General features: G+C 42.6%; 1 protein-coding gene across 1 annotated transcript in view; it reads right to left on the bottom strand.

Annotated features, from left to right (window-relative positions):
* The window catches only part of GRM5 (glutamate metabotropic receptor 5), a 222,356-nt gene that overhangs the window by 22,185 nt on the left and 174,181 nt on the right, over positions 1-25,990 (bottom strand). The window contains exon 6 of the mRNA XM_014571135.4: positions 11,467-12,406. Coding sequence (XP_014426621.2) covers positions 11,467-12,406 — 940 coding nt within the window. The remainder of the gene's footprint in view (positions 1-11,466; positions 12,407-25,990) is intronic.

Raw genomic sequence — 25,990 nt, 5'->3', positions numbered from 1 at the left:
ATCTTAAGATGCCCTACTCACAAAATGCCTGCAATCGTAGAACCTTTCTATTTTACACACACTACTCCACGCACTTGTCTATGAGATTATAACATCTGAAGCCAGAAGGACAACCATAGCACAAGAGAAGCCAGAGCACTCCGTAAAGCCAGAGTTGCAAACGCTGCAACAGTGGTGCCTACACATGTCTGCCCGACATGGCAGAACATTTCGTGCCCGCATTGGCCTTATCAGCCATCTGCGAACACACCGTGGACAGCCCACAACTCGTTAGATGTCAAGGTTCTCTTCGAACACGATGGACGAACATCATCATCATAAAAATAAATGCAGTAGGAAGGTCCCATCACAAGGACGTTATTCCTTTTAGAAAGTATGTTACACATTTACTAGTACACTGTGAAGTGTTGCTATGAATTAGGCAAACAAACTTGCAAAGAATGAACAGAGCATGGTGCTTGGTCCTGACTTTGAGCTACACAGTGGATCTGTGACACGTTTACAGAATTATTAGCATTTTAATCTGGTTTCAGGAGCCTATTCTGCCTCTGCATGCTTTGGATTTTGGGAACATAAATTACAATTTCTCAAGCAAGAGAAAAAACACAGCAAAGCAACTCATACTTTTGGTCAATTTATTTGTACTACAAACCAGTCTTAACAGTTGGCAAAATACCACATAGGCAATATTACCAGACTATACAAGAAATATATTGTACCCAAAACTAAAATTATAGGAAAATGATAAAAAGTTTTATTGGTGTACAGCCAGATTTTAAAGGGCTGCCATTTTAATATCAATAACTAGAGATTGTGCTAAACTAGTTTGGAAAAGCTCAGGCTCCTCAGCCAATAACTACCTATTGATGTCAACTTCCTTCTATGGCCAGCATTCATGCACAAGTGTCATTTTATAGAATTATTTGCAGCTCATTAGAATTTGTGGGATTGGTGCAATGATGGAAAATTAGATAAACAGAGGATGCTGTCATAAGCCAAAATAATAACGATCTAAAAAAAAGGGGTAATAATGCAGGGGCCAACCGTCTTTATTTCCTTTTTACTTTCTTGAAGATATAAAGATAAGACCTTCTTTTAGCTGCTGGAGCGTATAATGTGTCAAAGTAGTCAAGAAATTGTGGGGTATGTAACTGAATTTGTGCAACTCAGTTTCAATGAAAACTTATAGTGATACCATCATAATAAAAATAATTCAAGAAATTGAATTCAATTTATGTTGCCAAACAATTTATATCAATCTATCAACAATGTTTTAATTCAATTTTAAGTTGAGAAAAATCCCCAAACAACTAGTTTAGCACTGCACACAAATTAAAATTCATTGTAATCAGAGCAGTCAAGAAGATCAATGCACAATATAGTTGGAGTATTTTAGCAGCAATTCATCAAGATCATTCAGACTTAATACGTTTCAGAGAGTTTTGCAAAATGTTCTTCAATTATTTTACAATCCTTGAAGTTTAATAAATCATATTATCAAAGTAGTCCACAAACAGACTGGAGTAAATTATCTACACAGAACTGAATGACTTAAACAATTCAACAATTTCAGATTTCAATTTTTGTGGTATATCAATTATGGACAGCTCTGAATTATCTGTTTGGAAAACGAGCGATTAGTAAGTGCAATCAAACCAGTCAAAAAGATGACTGTTTTCTTTGAAGTGTCTGTCCTTCTGTCAAAATAGTTCTCTGAGCTATGTAAATTGACAACTCCATTAAAGTTCATTGACTTAAACAAGTTTACACCACCTATAGACCTATCCCCTAGTCTATTTTGGAAGGCTATATATAGTTCAAAAGCCAATTTCTACTTTTGAACAATTTAAATTTCTCCTCCAATAAAAATTATTCTTAGCAAAATAGCTTTGCAGGTGATCCATCCCCTGTAACCTATTCCCAGCTTCTGGCAAACAGAGACTTCACTGCCACTATCAATATAAGAAATATAATGGAGGTTGCTCAACAGAAATCATAGATGACATTTGCATCTCACAGATGTTCTAGAGCAGGGATGGGTAATAAAAAACCAGCAACCTGCCGGGTTTATCCCTGGTGGACCACCGCCACTATGTTTACCTACGCTTCTGTAGGTATTGGACGAGTGCAGCTCCCTTTGGCCGCGGATCATTGTTCGCAGCCAATGTGAACAGTGGGAAGCGGTGCGGACCGGGACTCTGCTTCCCAACACTCGTATTGGATGTAAATGGTGATTCATGGCCAATGAGATCTGCAATTGTCCAATATATGTCAGGGTGCAGGTATCATAGAGGTGAGGGGAGGGGGGTTTCCCAAGGATTAACCCTGTGGGGTGGGTGTGGCCTGCAGGCTGGAATTTACCCAGCCCTTTTCTAGTAGTTACGGAGGCAAACACTATCCATGATGAAAATTAATCTATCCATCCTGTGACTGAAGGAGAATTGCAGATCTTGCCACTAGAAATGGCACATACCCTCTCACAGATAAACTGCTTCTCATGAGCAGAAATGTGTGTCTGTTAAAGGTTGTACTTTGGATGCCAATCACAGCAGTGGGCAGTAAAATTACTACTCAAGCCAGTGTCTATAACAATGTTAAAGATTTTGAACATTCTTAATTTTTCAGGGAAGTATACATGTGGCAGAGTCATAAAGAACATTTAATAGTGACTGATGTTTAAAATATCTGAAGACAAATCTTTAGGAAAGAGATTTACTGTTATTTTTAATTAGCTGTAGTAAATAGTATATCCTATATACCACACTGGCCCTTCTGCCCTTAGGTTCCTGGGCTCTCAGATCCAGGAGCATCTGTGGTCCAGTAGGACCCCGGAAGTTGTCAGACTAGAGAGTGACGGTTTTTGGAGATGCAACCTCTACTACATTCTTAGTACCTTTGGCTGTGTCTAGACTGGCAAGTTTTTCCGCAAAATCATCTGCTTTTGCGGAAAAACTTACCAGCTGTCTGCACTGGCCACTTGAATTTCCGCAAGAACACTGACGATCTTGTGTAAGATCATCAGTGTTCCTGCGGAAATACTGTGCTGCTCCCATTCGAGCAAAAGCCCTCTTGCACAAATCATTTGCGCAAGAGGGCCAGTGTAGACAGCACAGTACTGTTTTCCGCAAAAAAGTCCTGATCGCGAAAATGGCGATCGGGGCTTTTTTGCGGAAAAGTGCATGTAGATTGGTCACGGACACTTTTCCACAAAAAGTGCTTTTGCAGAAAAGCGTCCTGCCAATCTAGACGCGCTTTTCCGAAAATGCTTTTAACGGAAAACTTTTCCGTTAAAAGCATTTCCGGAAAATCATGCCAGTGTAGACGTAGCCTTTGTGTTTGGGCTAGAACATCATTTTAAGTGGAACTACAACAATTTGTAAGAACTGCAAACAAATAATTCCCAAAATTACAAAGCAAGTTATTTCTATGCACAAAAAGCGTTCTAAGGCCTTCTCTGTATTTATCTATTTATCTTGCCAACTGATATACTTATTAACTCATCAGTCTCTTCAGTCCAACATAGCACATTGATGGCTAAGATTTTCTCAGTTTTTTGGTTGAATAGATAGATCTTGATTCTTGAACACTATGTGAAACCCACATACTTTCTGGGTGTGGTGCACTGTCCCTAGTGACACCGAGACCACTTATAGAGAGAAAGAATAATGAGTCTGCTCTATAGCCTTAGCTAATAGCCAGTTGGCTTTTAGCTTATGTACTAGAGGCTCATGCACTAAGCTCCAGAAGTCTAGGTTTGATTGTGCCCTCAAATGACCAGAGTCTGTCAGCATTATATATACCCTGAGCCGCGATTAAAATAATCGTGGCTTCATTTAAATTTAAATGGCTGCCCCGATCTGCCGATCAGCTGTTTGTCGGCAGATCGGGGGAGTCTGGACGCGATGCCCCGACAAAGAAGCCTTTCTTCATCGACACAGGTAAGCCTGGTTTCACGAGGCTTACCTGTGTCGATGAAGAAAGGCTTCTTTGTCGGGGCATCGCGTCCAGACTCCCCCGATCTGCCGACAAACAGCTGATCGGCAGATCGGGGCAGCCATTTAAATTTAAATGAAGCCGCGATTATTTTAATCGCGGCTTCATTTCCCTCTTCCGATCTGGCTAATCTACATGCCTCCGTCGAAGGAGGCATGTAGTCTAGACACACCCCTGATGTAAAACACTGGTTGAACCCTGAAAATCTCTCATCAGGACCATGGATATTGCTGGACCAGAAAGCCCCCGCTGGCCTGGTTCAGACTTATAGCCTGGGCTGAGCTAGCAGTGGGGAGCCCAGTCCCAGTGGGCCCAGCGCAGGGGAGAGCACTGTCCTGCCCAGGGCTGGGAGCCAGGAGTGTAACCCCAGTCAGGGCTGGCGCAGCGCAGCGCAGAAGCACAGCCCGGACTGGTGCAGTGACGTCATGGGGGGGGGGGGTTGCAGCCATTGCCAGGGCTGGAGACAGCGAGGCTGGCCCCTGTCCAGGGCTGGCATGGTGGGCGACACAGCCCAGGCCAGGCCTGGCATGGTGTGAGACTTGCAGGCAATGGCAGGTGGCAGGAAGTACAGCCCCACCTGGAAGCAGAGTCTACAGCCTTGATCTCCCCTGGTCCATCAGACTCCATTGTTTGGGACCACTCAGGTCCCAAAGGTGCTTGGCAAGGGAGGTCTAACCTGTCGTTAAAAATTGGATCTTGGGAAAGAATTATACTTTTATCTTGCCATCAGTCAAGAACTCATCCACACCTCAGATTAATCAAGATAGGAACCGTGTCTTTCCAAATTGGCATTGGTACTAATATCTGGGTTCTCACAGAATAAGACATAGATGACTCTCACAACAAACTTCTTACTCAGGGGGGATATGGAAAACAAGCACCTGCCATTAAACAAAGCCCAGTTTTCAGCAATGATCAATTATTTCTTCTCCTGCTGCACCACTCTGGCTTGTATTCTTTCCAGCATGGCCCCTCTTCTTTCCTTGGCTGAACAGTAACATATCAGATAAAAGTCCTTTTACCTCCCTTTGGTTTTTCATCTCAGAAAGGTACGCAGAATTTGAATCTCTCTCAGGTTCATCACTGGGATAGCATTGCTAGTGAATATGCATACTAACAGCACCTAATCCAACAGCCTGAAGTCCATGTCTCAGAGTCCGTCTGCTGGTTCATGGATCACTCAAAATCTACTACCTGGACTACTAAGTGTATTGCTGCAATATTATTTATAGTAGACTCTATCCTACAGCAGGTTGGTATAATGCCAGGATTCAATGACAAATACTTGACTGACTTCAACTGGCTGGTTTCCCCATTGGCTAGAAACTCAGGCTTCTCTCCAGAGCTTTCTAAACAACAAATAATAGCAACAATTCACTCTCATATGACAGTGGAGTCTCTTAAAAGAGTTGCTTTGTCTAAGTAGCTGTGGAAAAGAGGACTGATTTCTTAATTGTGATACATTGGTTTTGATGACGGTACTACAGCAAAGGCAAACATATTTAAAGAATCTTTAGTCATAATGCTGTGAATCTCCAGAGTGATATAGAAATGACAACTAATCACACTCATTAATAATCTCAAACTACTGCACACTTCATTTGCATCAATAGCTGTCACTACTTCACACCAATTATTTGAAGTTTCATAGTAAATTACCATATTTCACAAATTCACAAATAGTGTTCAGGTATAATAAAAGATCATGATAAAACATCACAAAATATACTTCATTAGTTTCTTTGAGAACTGTAGATTAATTTTAATCATTTAAGAAATTCTGCATAAGGAATGAGCTAATAAAATTAGGCATTTTAAATTAGAACGTCTTGATAACTTGCATCCAAGAGCTGTGAAAGAGCTGGCTGAGTGCTCATACAACCAATAATATTTATTTTCAAGAAGTCTTGGAACACTAGGGAAGTTCCAGATGACAGGAAGAAAGCTAATATTGTGTCATTATTTACAAAGAGCAAATGGGAGGACCAGAATAATTGTAGGCTTGTCACTCTGACATTGGCTATAGGCAAAAGTTTGATGAAATCCAGCAGTTGCAAGATGAAGCTAGAAAAATTCAGACTATAAGGTGAAAGTTTTTAACAGTGAAGATAATTAACCATTGGAACCACTTTCTTAGGGCTATGGTTGCGTTCATTTCACTGGTGATTTTTAAATCAAGATTGGATGGTTTTCTGAATCATATGTTTTAGACAGGGATTAATTTGGGGAAGTCCTGTCACCTGTGTTATATAGAAGACTGCACTAGATGATCACAATCATACCTTTTAGCCTACACGTCTAGAAATCTAAGCAATGTGCTAATAAAGTCTTAGTAATCACTACTATGCATTACTATTAAACTTCAGTACTAAGGGGATCTGCATGCTATCTTGGACTTCTATATATAGGAAGTAGAAATTAATTTGTAATCCTTTTCTGTTCACAGATCAGGGTTGATTTTCAGATCTGGATGGGTGAAAAGTTTCAAGTGCTAAAGAGCTGAAATACATGGTCAGTTGACCATCTGCTTAGTCACTTGCTGTTGGGTGACTACTATGTACTGTTCTATGTACATGCTCCTGCTATGTAACTATCCCTACAATTAATTTTAAAGCATGTCTCACACTTTTAGAAAAATGGGAAATAAAAATCAGTGTCACCATGAGTAAGCAAGCAGTCTTGGTTTGTTGGTTTGTGGATTTTGATACATTTGATGTTCCCAATTGACTTTGTCTTTTGTGATTGCTGATTGGATTTCCAGGTAGGTGGACTCATACATCATCATAGAGGGTATGGCCAGTTAGGATAGTAACAGCTACCTAAAAGGGTTGCAGAAATCATCAGATGATTATGCTTGCCCCCCACCACCAATACAGACACAAATTTACTGTTGGAGAAACTTTCCTGTGAGATTCAGAACTGAGAGGTTAGATATAACAGAACCATTGGAACATCACTTAAAATTCCTCTGCAGTGATAGATATAGTCCACACCTGTTACTTCTGGTCCCAGCTAGAAATGGGAAAAGAACAGAAATTGTGGAACTGTTTGGTTTCATCCAGACTGGGGCTTGGAAGTTCATGAAAAAGAAAGATGAAATATTTCACCCAAATATTTCAGAATCTTAAAAAATGCTTGGTTGATATTTTTCTAAAAATTGAAGAGGCTTTGGGAATGAATATGATATTTACTTTTTTCTCAACCAGCTTGCCCACTTATATCCCCTAGATATCATGGTGACTCAATACTCTAGAAATCCAAAAATAAGATTAGATGAAAAATAAACAGGCTGCATGGCTTTGATTCTGGCAATGATGTATTTTATATAACACTGTGGATTTTCTTCAATTAATATTGTGCATTGATTTGATACATGAGCTTTTCTTTTCTTTGAGGAAGAAATTTATTTGGGTAGATACTGTAATATCAGAAGAGCTCCCATTAAATTCACAGCGTGAATTTCATTTCATTGGGTAATGAATATTTTTGTAACTAGCACTCTCTACATATTTCAGCATTTGAATGCTCATTTCAGCACAGAACCATGGTACTTCTGAGTTTTTAAATTGAACAGCCCTCTATGCAAAAAATCATTTAGGATTCTAACAGATGTACTACTTTATTTAGGCAAGAGCAGTCTCTTTGTCTGTCATTTTGCAGATGACGTGAAAGCTTTGAATGGAGCCTTGGCATTATCTGTTTGACAATAATTTGATGGAACACTACATTGTGGTATAAATTAGTGTCAAGAAGCAAAATGTTAATGATAGGGGCCCTTCCATGCTCTGGTGACTTAAATAGCATGTTTCTTTAAAAGCTCAACAATGACTCACTCCCTTTTTAAATAAAACTCTTCTGTGCTATTTAAATATGTCATGTACTTCTGGTGAATATTTTCTGTGATTGCAAGTCCTTTAGTGTTGACTTGAATAGGTTCCAAATAAACTGTTGAACATAATACTGATATATTCTCTGAAATATTTTACTTTTTACACCATGCTATTATTGAGAAATGTTTGATCATTAAAATGAAATGGTGTTCACACAGTACAGCAGGCAGAATTAAAGTTGAAAAAGCTTTTTTGTCCCACCTTGGAGATGACATCAGACCTGGGTAGACTCAGGAGTGGAATTTTATATTCACTTTGTGAATTGAATGTTACAATTTAAAATACAAATAGAAAAAGTAGACATAGCACTGAGAGAGTTTCTGATGGATTTGTGGACTCTATTGGCCCATGCAATTCATGGTCAGATCCACATTTGCTGTAAACTGGCATAGCTATGTTGAGCTCAGAGGCTGTGCGATCTTCTGCAAAAGCAGTCGCTTTTGTGCCAAAACTTGCTGCCTGTCTACACTGGCTGCGAGTTCTTGCACAAGAACACACGTTCTAATGTATGAAATCAGTGCTTCTTGCACAAGAACTATGATGCTCCCGCTCAGGAATAAGCCGTCTTGCACAACTGTTCTTGCACAACAGGCCAGTGTAGACAGGCAACATGAATTTCTTGTGCAAGAAAGCCGTATGGTTAAAATGGCTATCAGAGCTTTCTTGCGCAAGAGAGCGTCTACACTGGCAAGGATGCTCTTGCGCAAAGGCACATGCCAGTGTAGACGCTCTCTTCTGGAAGAGTTTTTGCACAAGAACTCTTCTGCAAAAGAGTTCTTGAGCAAAATCATGCCAGTGTAGACGTAGCCAGAGGGTCTGGCTTCAGACGTTTTAGAAGTCATTTCTCCATGCTCCTCACAAACAAATATAAAGAAAGAAAATATTTCTCCCTAGAATTCAGATTAAATTTCCATCCTACTGTAAATCAGCTTAATTTAGTTCTGTTTTCAAACTGATATGTCAGTCTGATATCATAGGGCATATTTTTCCCGCATAGATGTACATTGCATTCTGAATTCTATATAGAGCCAAACTCACCATGAGCAAAGTAGTACCAATAAAGAAGAAGAAATTATTGGTTTATTATGCTTTTTTAGAACTTAATGCCCAGGGCACATATGTGCTAGCTGTTAAAGAAACAACAATAATTAAATGTCAGTATCCAACATACCTTTTCCTCCAGGATCTCACCAGAAACAAAGAGCTTCCACCAAACCTAACCAAACCAGCTACTACTACCCAATATTTAGGAAAAACCTGGGAGAGCACATAAAGCCTTTGCAGCCTGACCTGAAGATGAACACATCTGCTATGTCTACGCTGCAGGCTTTTTGCGCAAGAACAGCTGTTCTTGCACAAAAACTAGCAGAGAATCTACACTGCACGCATGTTCTTGAGCAAGTAAATTTACTGTAAGGCGTCAGAACAGAGGGCTCCTTGTGCTAGAGTTATTCCTCTCCCCATGAGGAATAAGCCTTCTTGCACAAGAGCTCTTACGCAAGGCAGTGTGGATGGGCAACAGGGGTTTCTTGAACAAGAAACCCATATGGCTAAAATGACCATCAGAGTTTTCTTGTGCAAGAGAGTGTCCACACTGCCATGGAAGCTCTTGTGCAAAAGCACATCTCTTGTGCAAAAGCACATGGCAGTGTGGACACGCTCTTGCACAAGACCTTTTGTGCTAGAACTCTTGTGCAAAACAGTTTTTGTGCAAAAAGCTGCAGTGTAGACGTAGCCCTGGATTCTTATGATCCAACGCAGGAAGAGACTCCATAATGGAGAAAATTTGCTTCTAACCCCCTTAGAGATAAACCATGGAACTGTTTGTCTGAGCACTTTAGATGGCGTCAAATGCCCACGTATTGAATGGAGAGAGCCTGTATCTGAAGTATCCAAAGTTCAGCTAATTTAAGGCTCAATAGATTAAAACTAACATATTTAATTGCACCTGGAAATGAATTGAAAACAGGGGGATCAACAGTTTCAGTGCCCCCCCCCCCCTGGGCAAATTGTGTGTGTGGCCAGGTCTGGATCCCTGGCATGGGTGGCACCTTGGATGAAGGGGGTGGGGCCAGGGGCAGCTGGCTCTCAGAGCTGCCTGAACTGCAGCACTTTGGCAGCAATTTACAGGGCCTGGGGCTCCGGCTACCACTGTAGAAATGATGGACCCTGGGGCAACTGCCCCCTTGGAAGCTTCCTGCCAGTGGGCCTGACTGGAAGTGAGTGCTGATCACAATGTGCCCATGTAATATTATTTTTTTTGTATCATTGCAGCATTACAAACAGGCATAGTCTGCATTAGTGGAAATTTCAGAGTGGTCTTAAACAATCGCTTTACAGGTTACACTGTAATAACTGAGCTGATAAAAGCATGTATTCCTGTGGCAAAGGTGGCACCTCCTTCCACGTGGTACACATAATAATGTGTGCACTTTGGGCCTGACTACTGCCTGTACACCAAGAAGAACATGGAAGCAAACTCCCATTGTTTTCAATGGCCCCTGGGCTTGCATATTTGAGGGCACCCAATTCATCAGCCCTAAAATGCATGCCCTTGGCTCCCATTTGTTTTGATACAGAATGGAATTTGCCTATCCCTAATTTCCATGCAATGCAAACATAACAAAGTAATGACAAGGTAGGTTTTGTGCACCTTTGCATAATCAGGCCTTTTTCCACACTGAAATCAGTCCTATTGCAACCATGCCACAAGGGGTGGAGACCTGAAGAAGTAAATGAACCTTCCCCATTCTGTTTCCAAGATTACATTGTATCTCCTCCTAAAGATGCTCTTTAGCTGTTCTCTTACAATGGCTCTTATATCCTGAATATGCATGCTGTGTGGATGACCATTGAAAAGTTGATGCTTCATTGGGAAGTTAAAAAAGTAGTATGTAATCAATGGCAGGGCAAAGTACAGTTTCAAGAGCGTAATCTGTTGATAGCAGGAATTGGGGAGATTGAGGAGAAGGAAAAAGAGAAAGACACCAGGAAAAAGAAGAGATGGTAGATGAGGACAAAAGAGTAAAGATTGGAAGAAGAAATAAGAGGAAGGAAAATAAGAGAATGGGAAAGAAGAGATATAATAATTGTATGAAATAAATCTGTAGAGGCTTAAGCGTTATTGTTCATGATCGTATTTCTAATGATTGCTTCTCTTCTAATTTTGTAACTTTAGCAGCAATTCTGTTATCTTATTGTTGTGACTAGATAAAAACATACCAGAGCATAAGACATTTCCAATGAACATATTCAGGAAAAGGCAATCATTCTTAGGGGTTTTCTTACAATCTTATTTCCTTTCCTTTGACTAATGTGCAGTTGACTCAGTTGGTGCTTTCCGTTTAGTAATTATGGTTTGCTACTCTAAATGGCCTTCACCCATAAGCAACCTTTTACCTGAAACAGACCTGCCATGAAGCTGTGATAATGGAGGAGCACATATCTGCCCATCCTAGGTAAAATGTATCCAAGTGCAGAGGTGAAGTAAATTAAATTTGCTCCTATTTCTCCTTCCACTAGTATTATTGCACACTCAGAAGACCATAATTGCTCCAAACACTCACATATTAGTAAACTTTACCTTAGAGTTTCACCAGACGATCCCCTTCTTTTCCATAGGTTGACCAGGCTGCTTGAGCGGCTTGCAGCTGAAGATGACTTTCCATCCCCTACGTGCATGCGGACCACAGTCGACGTGGTGAATGCGCTGCGTACATTCCTTTCTGGCTTAGCGAGGATGATGTACACCTTTGGCACAAACATGCAGCCGAGGGCCACGGTGGCACTCAGGCTTACAGAGAAACACATGGTGATTATCTTGTAGTTGCTTCCAAAATATATGGGCACAAAGGCCAGCCAAATGATGCAGGTGGTATACATTGTAAAGGCGATATACTTTGCTTCATTGAAATTAGCTGGGACATTTCTGGTCTTAAATGCATAAAAGGTACAACTTAAAATTAATAATCCGTTGTACCCAAGGGGAGTTACGACACCCAAGTTGGTGGTGTTACAAATCAAGTAGACCTCTCGGATACTTGGATAATCATGCATTATATCTGGGGGCTCCATTATGAAAAGGGCAACAATTATGCCTAACTGTATACATATTAAGATAAATGAAATAACCAGCTGGGCACAGGCACTCATGAACCTAGGTTTCTTTGTACAGATTTTCTTCTTGCTGCCAGCTAGAATTCTTGCAATGCGATTGGTTTTAGTTACTAGGGCAGAGTAACTCATAGCCGGGGACAGACCGATGCCAATTCTTTGAAGGTAACAATAAATCTGTTGAGGCTTTGCAATGAGACAGAAAGTACACAAGTAACCCAAGCAGATGCCAGCGAGAATAATATAGCAGAGTTCTCGGCTGGATGACTTGACAACTGGGGTATCACGGTACATGATGAATATAGCTGTAACAAACAGGGTGGCCAGTAGACCTAGACAGGAAAAAACAACAGCTGCTATTGGTTCAGGATCGCCCCATCTGAGGTACTGGACTGGGATGAGGTCACAACCTGTTTTAAAAGAAAAAAATGGCAAATTGAAATACAAACAGTCAGATTTGTACAATTTCAGTTTCTTCTGCTAATTTTAGTCTCTCCAGATTTTTCCCAAGATATATAATGCTAAGATGATATTACCAAAATGGCACGTGAGCTGTTTTTCAATGCTATTTTATTTTAGTGACATAGATCATCTTATTTTGAGCCCATGATGACGCCTGTCAAAAATGGCCAGGAGAAGCAGACAGAGTGGGAAATGCAAAAGCACTAAGCATTGGCCTACTTGAGTTGAATTCAGTGGGAGGAGAGTTAGGCCAACCAGAAACCTATAGTCATGCTGTGTATTTTGGCTTTTTATATTTAACTAGCCAATTAGCCTGTCATAAGACGGGATTTTCAGGTCTCTCCTCCACCTTGGTCTTCTCTCCTGAGCCTCCGGTCTCTCACTCCATCTCTCTCTGTCTCTCCTCCTACTGCCTCCCCCTCTCTCTCTCAGCTCTCCTCCTCCTCCTGTGCCTTCTGCCTCTCTCTCCATCTCTTTCTTTCTCATCTCACCCTCCTGCCTCTCACTGTCCCTTTTTCTTCTCCTCCTCCTCCTCCTGCCTCTCTCTCCCCACCCCCCTTTCCCTTCTACTTCCCCTTCCCCACCCCCTCCTGCTGTGCTGCTCGGCTGAGTGCTGCCTGCTCAGCTGGGCCGCCGTGAGGGATGGGGGCGAAGCGGTGACATACACGGCCAGGGGGTGGGGCTGTGTACATCACGGCCCCACCTCACCTTCCCCTCCCGCCGTGGGGGAGCCCAAATGGCCCCTTGCACTGCTGGTGCCACAGCAGGAGGGGAAGGGGGAGCAGTGACGCCATATACGTCACCACCCCATCTACTTCCCCTCCCACCGTGGTGGCTCGGCCACTGCAGGGGAGCCCAAATGGCTGCTTGCCACGGAGCACCACGGGAGAGCCACGGCGGGAGGGGAAGAAGGGCGGGGTGCTGATATACACAGCCAGGGGGTGTGGCTGTGTACGTCAGCATTACAGACTCACAGACATTGGGCTACTATATATATGACTAGCCAATTAGCCCATCATAAGACAGGATTTTCAGGTCTCTCCTCTAAGTCGGTCTTCTCTCCTGAGCCTCCGGTCTCTCACTCCGTCTCTCTCTCTCTCTCCTCCTTCTACTGCCTCCCCGCCTCTCTCTCTCTCAGCTCTCCTCCCTGCCTGCCTCTCACTCAGGGGACCGCAGAGACCAAACAACCTGGAGCCGCTGTCAAGCCGCACGTCACTGCCCCGCCCCCCCTTCGCCTCCCACTGTGGCACTCTGCTGACTTCTGCGCTGCTCAGCTGGGCCACCGTGGGGGAGCCCAAACCACCCCTTGCTCCACTTGTTCTCCCGCGGCGGTCTGGCTGAGTGGCGCAGAAGTCAGCCATGTGCCACGGCAGGAGGTGAAGGGGGGCACGAAGGTGATGTACATGGCCATGTACGTCACCTCCCCAACCTCCTTCACCTCCCGCCATTGTGCTCGGCTGACTTCTGCACCACTCAGCCAGGCTGCTGTGGGGAAGCAAGCGGTGCAAGCAGCCGTTTGGGCCCCGCGCTCCCCATGCAGCACCCGAAGGAGCGCAGGGCCCAAACGGCCCGCTTGCGCCACTTGCTCCCCCGCGGCAGCCTGACTGAGCGGTGCAGAAGTCAGCCGAGTGCGATGGTGGGAGACGAAGGATGTGACTCAGGCAACAGCGCCGCCCAGAGGGAACAGCCAGTGAGGCAACAACGCTGCCCAAAGGGAACAGCCAGCGAGGCAACAGCGCTGCCCAGAGAGAATGTCCAGCATTTCAGGCAACAGCGCTGCCCAGGGGGAACAGTCAGCATTTCCGCGTTATAGACTCATAGACATTGGGCTACTATATATATGATTCCACCACGATTTCAACGGCTTCCACCTCACCATCAACCTCAGTCTGGACCAGTCTACATGGGAGGTGCACTTCCTGGACACCACAGTACAAATAAGTGATAGTCACATGAACACCACCCTATACTGAAAACCTACCAACCACTATGCCTACCTTCATGCCTCAGGCTTCCATCCCGGACACACCACACGATCCATTGAATACAGCCAAGCACTGAGGTACAACCGCATTTGCTCCAACCCCTCAGAGACCAACATCTACAAGATCTTCAGCAAGCATTCTTGAAACTACGATACCCACACAAGGAAGTAAGGAAACAGATCAACAGAGCCAGACATGTACCCAGAAGCCTCCTGCTGCAGGACAAGCCCAAGAAAGAAACCAACAGAACACCTACAATCCTCAGCTAAAACCTCTCCAAGGCATCATCAGTGATCTACAACTCATCCTGGACAATGATCCCTCACTTTCACAGGCCTTGGGAGGCAGGCCAGTCCTCGACCACAGACAACCTGCCAACCTGAAGAATATTCTCACCAGCAACTCTTCACCGCCCCACAGTAACTCTAACTCAGGAACCAATCCCTGCAACAAACTTCGGTGCCAACTCTGCCCACATATCTACACCAGCAACACCATCACAGGACCTAACCAGATCAGCCACATCATCACTGGCTCATTCACCTGCACATCTACCAATGTAATATACGCCATCATGTGCCAGCAATGCCCCTCTGCTATATACATTGGCCAAACTGGACAAGTCCCTATGCAAAAAATAAATGGACACAAATCAGATATTAGGAATGGTAATATACAAAAACCTGTAGGAGAACACTTCAATCTCCCTGGAAACACAATAGCAGATTTAAAGGTAGCCATCCTGCAGCAAAAAAAACTTCAGGACCAGACTTCAGAGAAAAATTGCTGAGCTGCAGTTCATCTGCAAATTTGACACCATCAGCTCAGGAAAAGACTGAATGTCTAGCCAATTACAAAATCAGTTTCTCCTCTCTTGGTGTTCACACCTCCAGATCTGCTGCTAGAAGTGGGCCTCATCCTCCCTAACTGAATTTTCCTCGTTAGCTCTATCCTGATTCTTGCCTGTATATTTATACCTGCCTCTGGAAATTTCCACTCTATGCATCTGATGAAGTGGGTCTTTGCCCACGAAAGCTTATGATCCAATACATCTGTTAGTCTATACGGTGCTACAGTACTCCTTGTCGATTTTGCAGATCCAGACTTACCGGGCTACCCCTCTGATACTTGACTAATGTGTAATGGTTCTCATATTACAACAGGTAATTTCCTCTTCAGGTACTCTCACCTTCTCAACACTATTGGGGGTGAGCCACATCCACTCTGATTTAGTTATCACTGATGTCATACTCCCATCCCTGTATACCTTCCTTTTTTCTTTTCTCTTCAGAATCTGAGGAAGTGATTTGAATCTCACAAAAGCTTCTGCCCTAATGAATTTGTCTGTTTGTTGTTTCACTGAAACAGACTAATACAGCTACCCCTCTCAAAACTATATGGCTTTAGAGTCAGTCAGCAAGGAATCAAAATAAGCTCATTATTCACTCTTAAACCAAATTCAGATTGCAATGAGAGAGGTCTAGGAAAAACTACTCTACTAAGAGGATGGTGAAGTACTAGAATGGGTTACATAGGGAGGTGCTGGAATCTCCATCCCTAGAGATATTTAAGTCCTGGCCTGACAAAGCTTTGTCTGGGATGATTTAGTTGGGATTGGTCCTGCTTTGGGCAGGGGGTTAGACTTGATGACTTCCTGAGGTCTCTTCCAGCCCTAGGATTCTGTGATTCAAACGAAGGCCATTGACACTGAGGTATTGCACTGATTTAATAAAACCCGTTCCAGAGAACTATAGATAGTTTTTCACATGGAGACAAAGTCTATGTTAGTGCGTCCCTTGATTTGGCTGGTTTCATCCTCTTCAATGTGTAACTTGTTTTGGAGCGAAGGGCTGGTTGGCATTGTACAGGGGCCTCTGAGTAGATGTGCTTGCTTCTGAGGCTTTGTCTACACTGCAAGTTTTTGCAGCAGAAAATATACCAATGAGGGACTCATTAGCACGAGTTGCGATGTCATTGGCATATTTTCTGTTGATGCTTTTTGTGCAAAAAGCAGTGTAGCCACTTCAATTTTGCACAAAAAAAACCCATTTGCGCAAGATCCTTATGCTTCTCCCCGGGAGGCATAAGGATCTTGTGCAAAAGGGTATTTTTGTGCAAAACAGAAGTGGCTAAACTGCTTCTTTTTGCACTAAAAACCTTGGTGCAAAAAGCATTGGCAGAAAATATGCTAATGACATCGCGACTCATGCTAATGAGTCCCTCATTAGTTTATTTTCTGCCACAAAAACTTGCAGTGTCGACATAGCTTGAGAGTTCCAAGGGATCTTGTTTATCTTATGGACAAATCTCCAGCTAGAACTGCAGCCCCAGCCAGGAAAGTCTGAGGTTCCCTTCACAGAGCTTCCTCTCTGGGTGCCAACTCTTGCCATTTGGCTGAAAGCCTTTTAGCATATAGAATTTTTCTTAATGCCTCAGTTTCTAGAAACCAGTCTTTGTGGGATTCTGAACTCGCACTTGAAAAAAAAAAGTAAGCATCTAACCTCCATGGTTATAGAGAACAGCTTGAAAATGTGAAATGAACTAACCCTAAAGACTCACTAACCATGTGGAAAGTGGAAACAACCCCAATATTTCCTTCTTTATTAAAACAACAGCATGATTTTAAGCCAATCTCTTGGTTTTCTGTAGATTGACTGGGGATTTTTGATGCTGGAGCTTGGCAATACTGCCTGTGCCACGTGGAGAAGCCCCATAGGACAGATAATATGTCTTTTGGGCCCTCTGCATGTATTCCAGGACTACATAATTCAAACACTGATTATATAATAAATTATCATTTTTCAAACCACACTGATTAGCAATTAATAACGTATCATTCTGTCAATTATCACTAATAGCAATGCTAATATTATTTAATCAAAATGAGGGCATGCAATTTTTGGACTGTTACTTCATAATAATCATGGCTTACAGGACAAAATGCACTTAGCTACCATGGTGAACAGTGCTTGAGGAAAACACAAACTAGAAAGGACACTAATGGATGGCCTGTAATCTTGCATTAACACGTCATCCCATCTTCCCATAGTTATAACTTGCAAGCAACTGTACAGTGAATTAAGTATTTCCCAAGCAGGAAACTAACCACTGGCCTCATCAGCCTCCATGTTGCTAACCTATGACTATCCAGATGGGACGACATGACTCCTTCCTTTATCCTATCTAACAGGAGAGAAAACAGAAACATTTTGTATATGTCTGAAGCCAGGAGGAGATACCTATCTCTTTGAAGGCAGAGAAGGAGCAAGCCAGGCTGAAGTGGCTGCACGATAATCTGAAAGCTATTTATATCTTCCCCAATTTATATGTTTATCTACCTAAGATCTTTTAGGATTTAATTCAAAGACCATTGACATTAATGGAAAAACTCTCATTGACTTCCATGGGTCTTGGATCAGGCCAATACTGTTCCCTGTCATTGACTGTTCCTCAGACTGGTTAATCTTTCACCACTGGTTAATCTGTCTGATGCAAAATAGTTGACCTTGTCTAAAGTTCATAGATTTGTTTTATGCCAAGTTCAGCTCTCCAAGGGGAGTATGTCTAGACTACATGCCTCTATCAACAGAGGCATGTAAATTAGACTACCCGACATAGTCAATGAAGCTGGGATTTAAATATCCCCGGCTTCATTAAAATAAAAATGGCCACTGCGCTGTGCCGGCTCAGCTGATTGTCAGCACAGCGCCACAGTCAAGACACAGATCGGTCGACAGGGAACACCTTTGTTAACTGCTCTCTTAGGCCTCATGAAACGAGGTTTACAGGAGCGGTTGACAAAGGCTTTGCCCGTAGACCGATACACATCTTGACTGCCGCGCTGTGCTGATGATCAGCTGAGCCGGCACAGCGTGGTGGCCATTTTTATTTTAATGAAGCCGGGGATATTTAAATCCTAGCTTCATTGACTATGTCGGGTAGTCTAATTTACATGCCTCTGACAACAGAGGCATGTAGTCTAGACAGACCCCAAAAGTGAACCTACACTGACTGCACCGTTACCTTAAAAGAGGCATTTCACGGTGGATACCCACAAACTGGGGAGACCAGCCTAAGTAGCATGTGGAGCTCACACAGGCTACTTCTACACTGCACATGAATTTCTAAATAAGCTATTCCGGAATGGTTATTCTGAAATAGCTTATTTCAAAATTGCACTGCTACACTCAAAATTAGTCCGAGGCAGGCTTCCTTAATGTAGCCGTGCTATCTCGATTTAGAGCCCCAAGAGGGACTGGGGAGGAATAACTTAGAATGGCCCTTTTGAGGGGCTATTTCAAAATAGTAGCAGTGGAGCAACTACATATGCCTTATTCCAAATTAGCTATTTAGGATAGGCATTATTTTTCATAGAATGAGATTCACAGATTTCTGAATAAGCCGCCTGTTATTTCAAAATTATTTCGAAATAATGGAATGACGGTTTAGATGCTCACATAGTTATTTCAGAATAATGGCCGTTATTCCGAAATAACTTTGCTGTTTAGACATACCCACAGTGATTTGGCAATTGGGAATAAGGGCCTGTCTCTGTGGGGACATTCAGGAAAATAAATCAAGGGTGTGAATTTAAAGTGGATTAGTTAAACCACGTTAACCCTTTGTGGGGGCACTCTCATTCAAAGTTAAAGTAGACTTAATTTGGTTTAGTTTAATTCATTTTGGAATTTATTCACTTTGAGTTATTTCAGATTAATATTCCTGAGGGTCCTCATATATACTAGTGCTAAATGTAAGTATTTGACTGGAATTTGGAAGTTTCTATTTCTGAGCCCTGTGTTCATACAACTAGAAAATGCCTCTTTCACCCTTTTCTTTATTTTCAGGGGATATTAATGTTGTAAGGTGTTTCCTGCCAATATCAAATATGTACTTAAATACAGAATTCATTCCAAGGAAAATAAACTCTTTGTATATTACATCTAAAAGTGTCAGAGGGGTAGCCGTGTTAGTCTGTAACTGGAAAAACTTAAAAAACAACAAATAGTTTTGCAGCACCTTAGAGACTAACAAAATATGTAGATGGTATCAAAACTCATGATACAATCTACATTTTTTAGTCTCTAAGGTTCTGCAAGACTATTTGTTTTTATATTAAGTCTAATTATTCTCTTTCCATCATCTGAAGAAGTGGGTTGTGCCCATGAAAGCTCACGATACCATCTACATGTTTTGTTAGTCTCTAAGGCATGGGTGGGCAATAATTTTTGATGGGGGGGACACTCCAAGATTTTGGAAAGTGATCAAGGGCCGCACTCTTCTATGATATTAATGGGGATGTGAGGTCTGGGATGGAGGTTGGGTGCAGAAGAGAGCTTGGGGTAAGTGACTGGGGTGCAGGAGGGAGACTGGAGTCTGGGAGGGAGTTGGGATGAAGCAGGCAGTTGTGACCTAGGGCAGGGGACTGGAGTGCAGGAGTTTGGGATGTGACCTAGGGTAGGAGGGGATTGTGATCTGGGGAAAGAGATTGGTGTGTCAAATCTGGGAGGGGTATGGGTGTAAGAGGAAGATAGAGGGTTTGGGTATGTTGAGTGGGGGCAGGGGAGGGGTGAGGCAGAGAGTTGGGGCAGGAAAGAGCTGGGGTGCGAGAAGCAGGCTCTGGCCAAGAGACTTACTTTTCAACTGTCAAACTAGCCTGCCTGCCTGCAGAGCTTAAAATGTTTCCCAGCCAGCCTGCCTGCCTGGCCATGTGCTTCCTGAATAACTGAGCCCAGGAAAGGGGGCCTGATTCTTCTTAGCTGCCTGTTATTCTAACAAGCAGCTCACATTGGCTGGTTTCTGCCAGAAACTGACCAATGGGAATGTGCTGGGGGTGGGGCAGCTCCTAAAACATCCTCCCTCTCCTCTAGTTTCAAAACAGAGATGGAGCCCTGCAGCTGCTTTTCTGCACCGCAGGTGGGGCTGCAGGGCAAGCAGGAGAGCCTGCTTGGGGCTCCCCGCTGCCTCCACGAGCCAGATCTGGTGGCTTGGTGGGCTAGATTTGGAATGCGGGCCATATTTTGCCCTTGCCTGTTCTAAAGTGCTGTTAGACTATTTGTTGTTTTTTATGTTTTTTCATTGTTTTTGTATCATTCACAGGTGTGATGGTGAAACTACAATTATACATAATACATCATCAAAATCAATGGGGTGTATAGCAAAGGTTCTAGGCAAATTGATTTCTAACCCATGGAAATACCATAAGGATCTGGGTTGTTTAACCTTTGACATCAACACAGCTAAAAAGAGGAACAAATTTGCAGGCGTATTTGTGTAACAGAAGTTGTCCCTTAATTAATAAATGCAGACTAACCTGACACTCATATGTTAGCAGTTTTAGCATGAAAAGCTTTTCATGCTAATAATGAAGTTATCACCTTTTCATAGTGTAACAAGATCATCTGGATTTTTAATCACTCTCATTAACATTAATAAAAGTTACCTGTGTGACTCCCATTCTCTTTACTGAGAATATGCATCTTATTTATCCTGAAGGAGATTAGGGGGTTGATTCTAATTTCAATGATATTGGCATAATTCAGGAGTAACTCCTTTGAAGTCAATGAAGTTACACCTGTGTAAATCTGATAGTAAAACATTTGTCATACATAATCACCCTAATCCCTTCTTAAGATAGCACCTGCATATCTTTCCACCAATATATGACTAAAAAACCTCAATGACCAATATGGCCATTCTCAATTTTACCAAAGGATCACTTAATTAATGTTTACTGGAATTGCTTTGGTACTAGCTATTTCATATTCATAATGCTGCCTGTAGATTTCTGGAGCAGAAAACATTAGAAAATGAACTTTTTCTGGCAAGTGGCCTTTATCCGCAGCAAAAAGAAAAAAAAGGACTGATTTTAGGATGGCTTCTAACAGAAGTGACTCATAGACATGCACTTATCAGTTCCAGCCTATTTCTTGCCTTTCAAGGTTTATTACTCTTTTTTAAATTCCCCTAATAAAAATCCCACAAAGAGCTGAAAGACTCAGGTTATTTTTTCTCTTTTCATTTTATTAGGAGGATGCTAAACTATATGCAATGCTTTATTCCTCAATTAAGTCTGAAGACTGAATATTTTCTGTGAAATAATGATCAGCAAGGTTATCGTGTACACACATTTGCAGGTAATGGTTTCTGAGAATGACATTTTGAAGGGAGAGAGGACTATATAAAATAAAGGAAGGAAGAGGGGAAAAAAGATTTTGAATACTTTGTCAGATTTATTGGCCAAGATTAAACTAATGTCAATACTGAAAAAATTAGTCCACATAAAGTAGCCCAATTCTTCCCCACAAGATATGGATATGCCTGAACACCCTTACATCAAGGTGCACCTCTTTAGCAGGATAACACATTTGGAAAGCCTGTTTTGTTGGTTGGCTGGGGAATCCTCAGGCATAGTTACAAAAGACAGAGATGCCACCCACAGGTGTGTTGAGAACAATCTCAGACCAGAGGAAAGGCTTTTAGCATCAAGGGCAGTTTATTTAATGCTATCTTGAGGTGGCACTATAAAGCTGCATGAGTGTATCTGAGGCCAGAAATTTGTCTGTCTACAGGCCAAGGTGATAAGCACATCAGAAATAAATTGATTCATAGAAAAGAATTCAGCCTTTTTTGCTCTTTGACTTAAAATGGAAAAAGACCTTTGCCGCAACACAATGCAGTATTTATATCTACTTAGTTGTATGCACAATATGCAAGATCTCATATCCCATAAAAATGTCTCTGTTTTGAGATATGAAAACTTACAAGCAAGTTCAGCTGTTGAATGCAAGAAAGCTAAATTTTGTGAAAAATACATATTACATTATCTGGAGCACTCTCTCTCTCTAGAGTCACAAATTACATTCATTTGTGATCTTCTGTATTGCTAAACAATTTCTCCAGCAGTGAGAGAAATTTAAAGGTAGGTAGTATTCACCCTTGGGATTTGATCATGATAATGTTATTTATTTTATTTATCTGAATTCCTTTGAAACCTATGACAAGTCTAAAATGTCATAAGAACAGGAGAACATAAGAGCAACCATACGGGGTCAGATCAAAGCCCAGTCCATCTAGCCCAGTATTCTGTCTTCCAACAGTGGTCAATGCCAGGTGCTCCAGAGGGAATGAACAGGAAAGGTAATCATCAAGTGATTCATCACCTGTTGCCCATTCCCATCTTCTGATAAATAGAGGGGAGATTTCTAACACAACATGTCGGTGCACACTGTTATTCAGACCCCCATAGACTGACCTGTAGGGCAGTATGGATGCAATCTAAGGCTGTGTCCAGACTCAAGGTTTTTTTTGAAAAAAGTAGCCCTTTTTTGAAAAAACGTCACCTGCGTCTAGACTACAGCCGCGTTCTTTCGAAATTAAATCGAAAGAATGCGGCTTTTCTTTTGACGGTGGAAAACCTCATTTCACGAGGAAGAACGCCTTTTTTCGAAAGTGCTCTTTCGAAAAAAGGCGTTCTTGAATGCAAACAGGGCTTTTTCGAAAGAGAGCATCCAGACTGCCTGGGTGCTTTCTTTCGAAAAAGCGGCTTGCTTTTTCGAAAGTACTGCTTGCAGTCTAGACGCTCTTTTTCGAAAGAGGCTTTTTCGAAAGTATCTTTCAAAAAAGCCTCTTTCGAAAGAGGCTTGCAATCTAGACGTAGCCTAAGGGTGAGATAAAGGAAATGCTATTAACCTTAGTTTACAGATGGAGAACTCCGGTACCAAAATTTGAGAGCCTGACCCAAAGCTCACTGAAGTCAGTAGAAAGACTGTCTTTGACTTAATGGCTTTTGGATCAATCCCAGTGAAAATCATTTGACAAAGACAGGAATTAAACCCAGATTTTCAGAATCCCAGGCCAGCACCTTAACTACAATCTCTCCTCAGTAAATACAAACAGCTTAAACAACTAAGACAAAGCAGCTCACCTCAACAAGAAAGATGATAAAAAAACTACTCCTGCCAATCATCCCAGCTCACAATATAACTGCCCTACCCCTTGATACAGCTCTTCACTCATCCCTGTTTCCCCTCAACCTTGGTAAACTATAATTAATGCAAATGATCAAATCTACTTTCTTATGAAGAAAGAAGAAAACACTAAGTTATGAAGAAAGCAATGAATGTTCTGCACAGAGGCGTGTTTAGAGTTATAAAAGCAATTATATAAAATTGAACTCTCCCTGTATCTGATCCTTGCATGTCTGAGTTATAGCTGTTCAAATTATTCACAAAAGCAGGACTGCAATGTCATTATAATAGCAATCTGAGACATGAGACAGATCCTATTCTGTCTTGTTCATTATCACCAGAATTGTCAGCTAATAACTGACTACGGTATCTTTTTTTTAATATACTAATGATGACATAAGAAGCACAACTGAGAGCTACAATTTTAAAGTAGCTCTAGTGTATTTGTTTGAATGCATGGTTTTGGCAGCTTGTATTGCTGAGGTTTCAAGAGACTCATCCTAAAAGGTGCTTTACATATAATTTCCCAGTTATTTCTGTAGGAGTTGAGGGTGTTCAGCAACTGGCAAGTGTAGGCAATCAGCACCTCAAAGCATCCTTAGAAACTCACCAAAGAAACCCAATCCTGATCTGTGTTTTTCATAAGCTGTCATATAAACTGTGCCAGAAACCAAGACTGAGCAGTGACTGGGTACGTCTACACAGCAGTGTTATTTCAGAATTACTGATGTTATTCTGAAATAACATAGTCCATGTCTACACTAAAAGCAATTATTTTGATATAATGTCAAAATAATGTCAAGCTGGAGGACTTCTTACTCCGACTCCTGTAACCCTCATTTTACAAGGAGTAAGGGAAGTCAGAGGAAGAGTGCTCTTTCTTGGACTTCCTGCTGTGTAGACAGCGCCAAAAGCTAAAATAAGCTATTTTGACTTAAGATAAACAGTTGGGCTACGTCTACACTGGCCCCTTTTCCGGAAGGGGCATGTAAATTTCATGAGTCGTAGTAGGGAAATGCGCGGGGGATTTAAATATCCCCCGCGGCATTTAAATAAAAATGTCCGCCGCTTTTTTCCGGCTTTTAAAAAAGCCGGAAAAGAGCGTCTACACTGGCCCCGATCCTCCGGAAAAAGCGCCCTTTTCCGGAGGCTCTTATTCCTACTTCGAAGTAGGCGTTTCCCCTCTAGAATCTTCTGGTCGCGTTGCTCTCTTCGCCATACTGCCCTCCGGCAGTGCCCAAGTCACTCGCTCTGAGCCCCCCTTCCGGGGGTTTGGTGTCTCTCCAGCAGGCCTGTCCGCAGGCCTAGCAGGCTGGCCGGTTGGCTGTCCGAGCGTCCTGGCCCAGCCTGACTCTCTAGCCCTGCCCTAGCTCCAGAGAGCGTCCTGCTCCCTCGGCAGCCAGGCTCACAGCCTTGCCGCAGGCCTAGCAGGCTGGCCGGTTGGCTGTCCAAGCGTCCTGGCCCAGCCTGACTCTCTAGCCCTGCCCTAGCTCCAGAGAGCGTCCTGCTCCCTCGGCAGCCAGGCTCACACTGCCTTGGCTGAAGCAGCCCTTCCCTTTTATAGCCCCCAGCTGGGCCTTAATTGGCCAACGCCGCCCAGCTGCGTTCCTTCGAAGTAGGAATAAGAGCCTCCGGAAAAGGGCGCTTTTTCCGGAGGATCGGGGCCAGTGTAGACGCTCTTTTCCGGCTTTTTTAAAAGCCGGAAAAAAGCGGCGGACATTTTTATTTAAATGCCGCGGGGGATATTTAAATCCCCCGCGCATTTCCCTACTACGACTCATGAAATTTACATGCCCCTTCCGGAAAAGGGGCCAGTGTAGACGAGCCCTTCATGTAACTCAAGGGCTACGTCTACACTGGCATGATTTTCCGGAAATGCTTTTAACAGAAAAGTTTCTGTTAAAAGCATTTTCGGAAAAGGGCGTCTAGATTAGCAGGACGCTTTTCCGCAAAAGCACTTTTTGCGGAAAAGCGTCCGTGGCCAATCTAGACGTGGTTTTCTGCAAAAAAGCCCCAATCGCCATTTTTGCGATCGGGGCTTTTTTTGCCGAAAACAGTACTGTGCTGTTTACACTGGCCCTCTTGCTCAAATGATTTGCGCAAGAGGGCTTTTGCCCGAACGGGAGCAGCACAGTATTTCCGCAAGAACACTGACGATCTTACATGAGCTCGTCAGTGTTCTTGCGGAAATTCAAACAGACAGTGTAGACAGCTGGCAAGTTTTTCCACAAAAGCAAATGATTTTGCAGAAAAACTTGCCAGTCTAGACACAGCCAAGTTGCGTAGCTTATTTTGGCTTTGGCCCTGCTGTGTAAATGTGCCCTTCACATCCTGGAAATGGTCACTTTCTGTTGATCTTCTCAGTGAGACAGAAAGAGGGAGTGAGCAACTGTATGCAGTACAATGAAAGGGATTGCTTTTGTTCATTATATACAAAACCAGATCAGTTTTGATCCTGGACTCTTACTAACAAAATCCTTTCTATGGAAGACAGCATAGAACTATCCAGTTCTTTCTATGAAAAATGCAATGTAAATGCCAGTTGCTTTGTTTCCGGGGTTCAGCTCTTTCTATTTTT

This window comes from Pelodiscus sinensis, chromosome 1, assembly GCF_052426305.1.
Source record: "Pelodiscus sinensis isolate ZL-2025 chromosome 1, ASM5242630v1, whole genome shotgun sequence".
Taxonomy (NCBI): Eukaryota; Metazoa; Chordata; order Testudines; family Trionychidae; genus Pelodiscus; species Pelodiscus sinensis.
The sequence above is the reverse complement of the archived record's forward strand: the minus strand, read 5'-3'. Positions and strand labels throughout refer to the sequence as shown.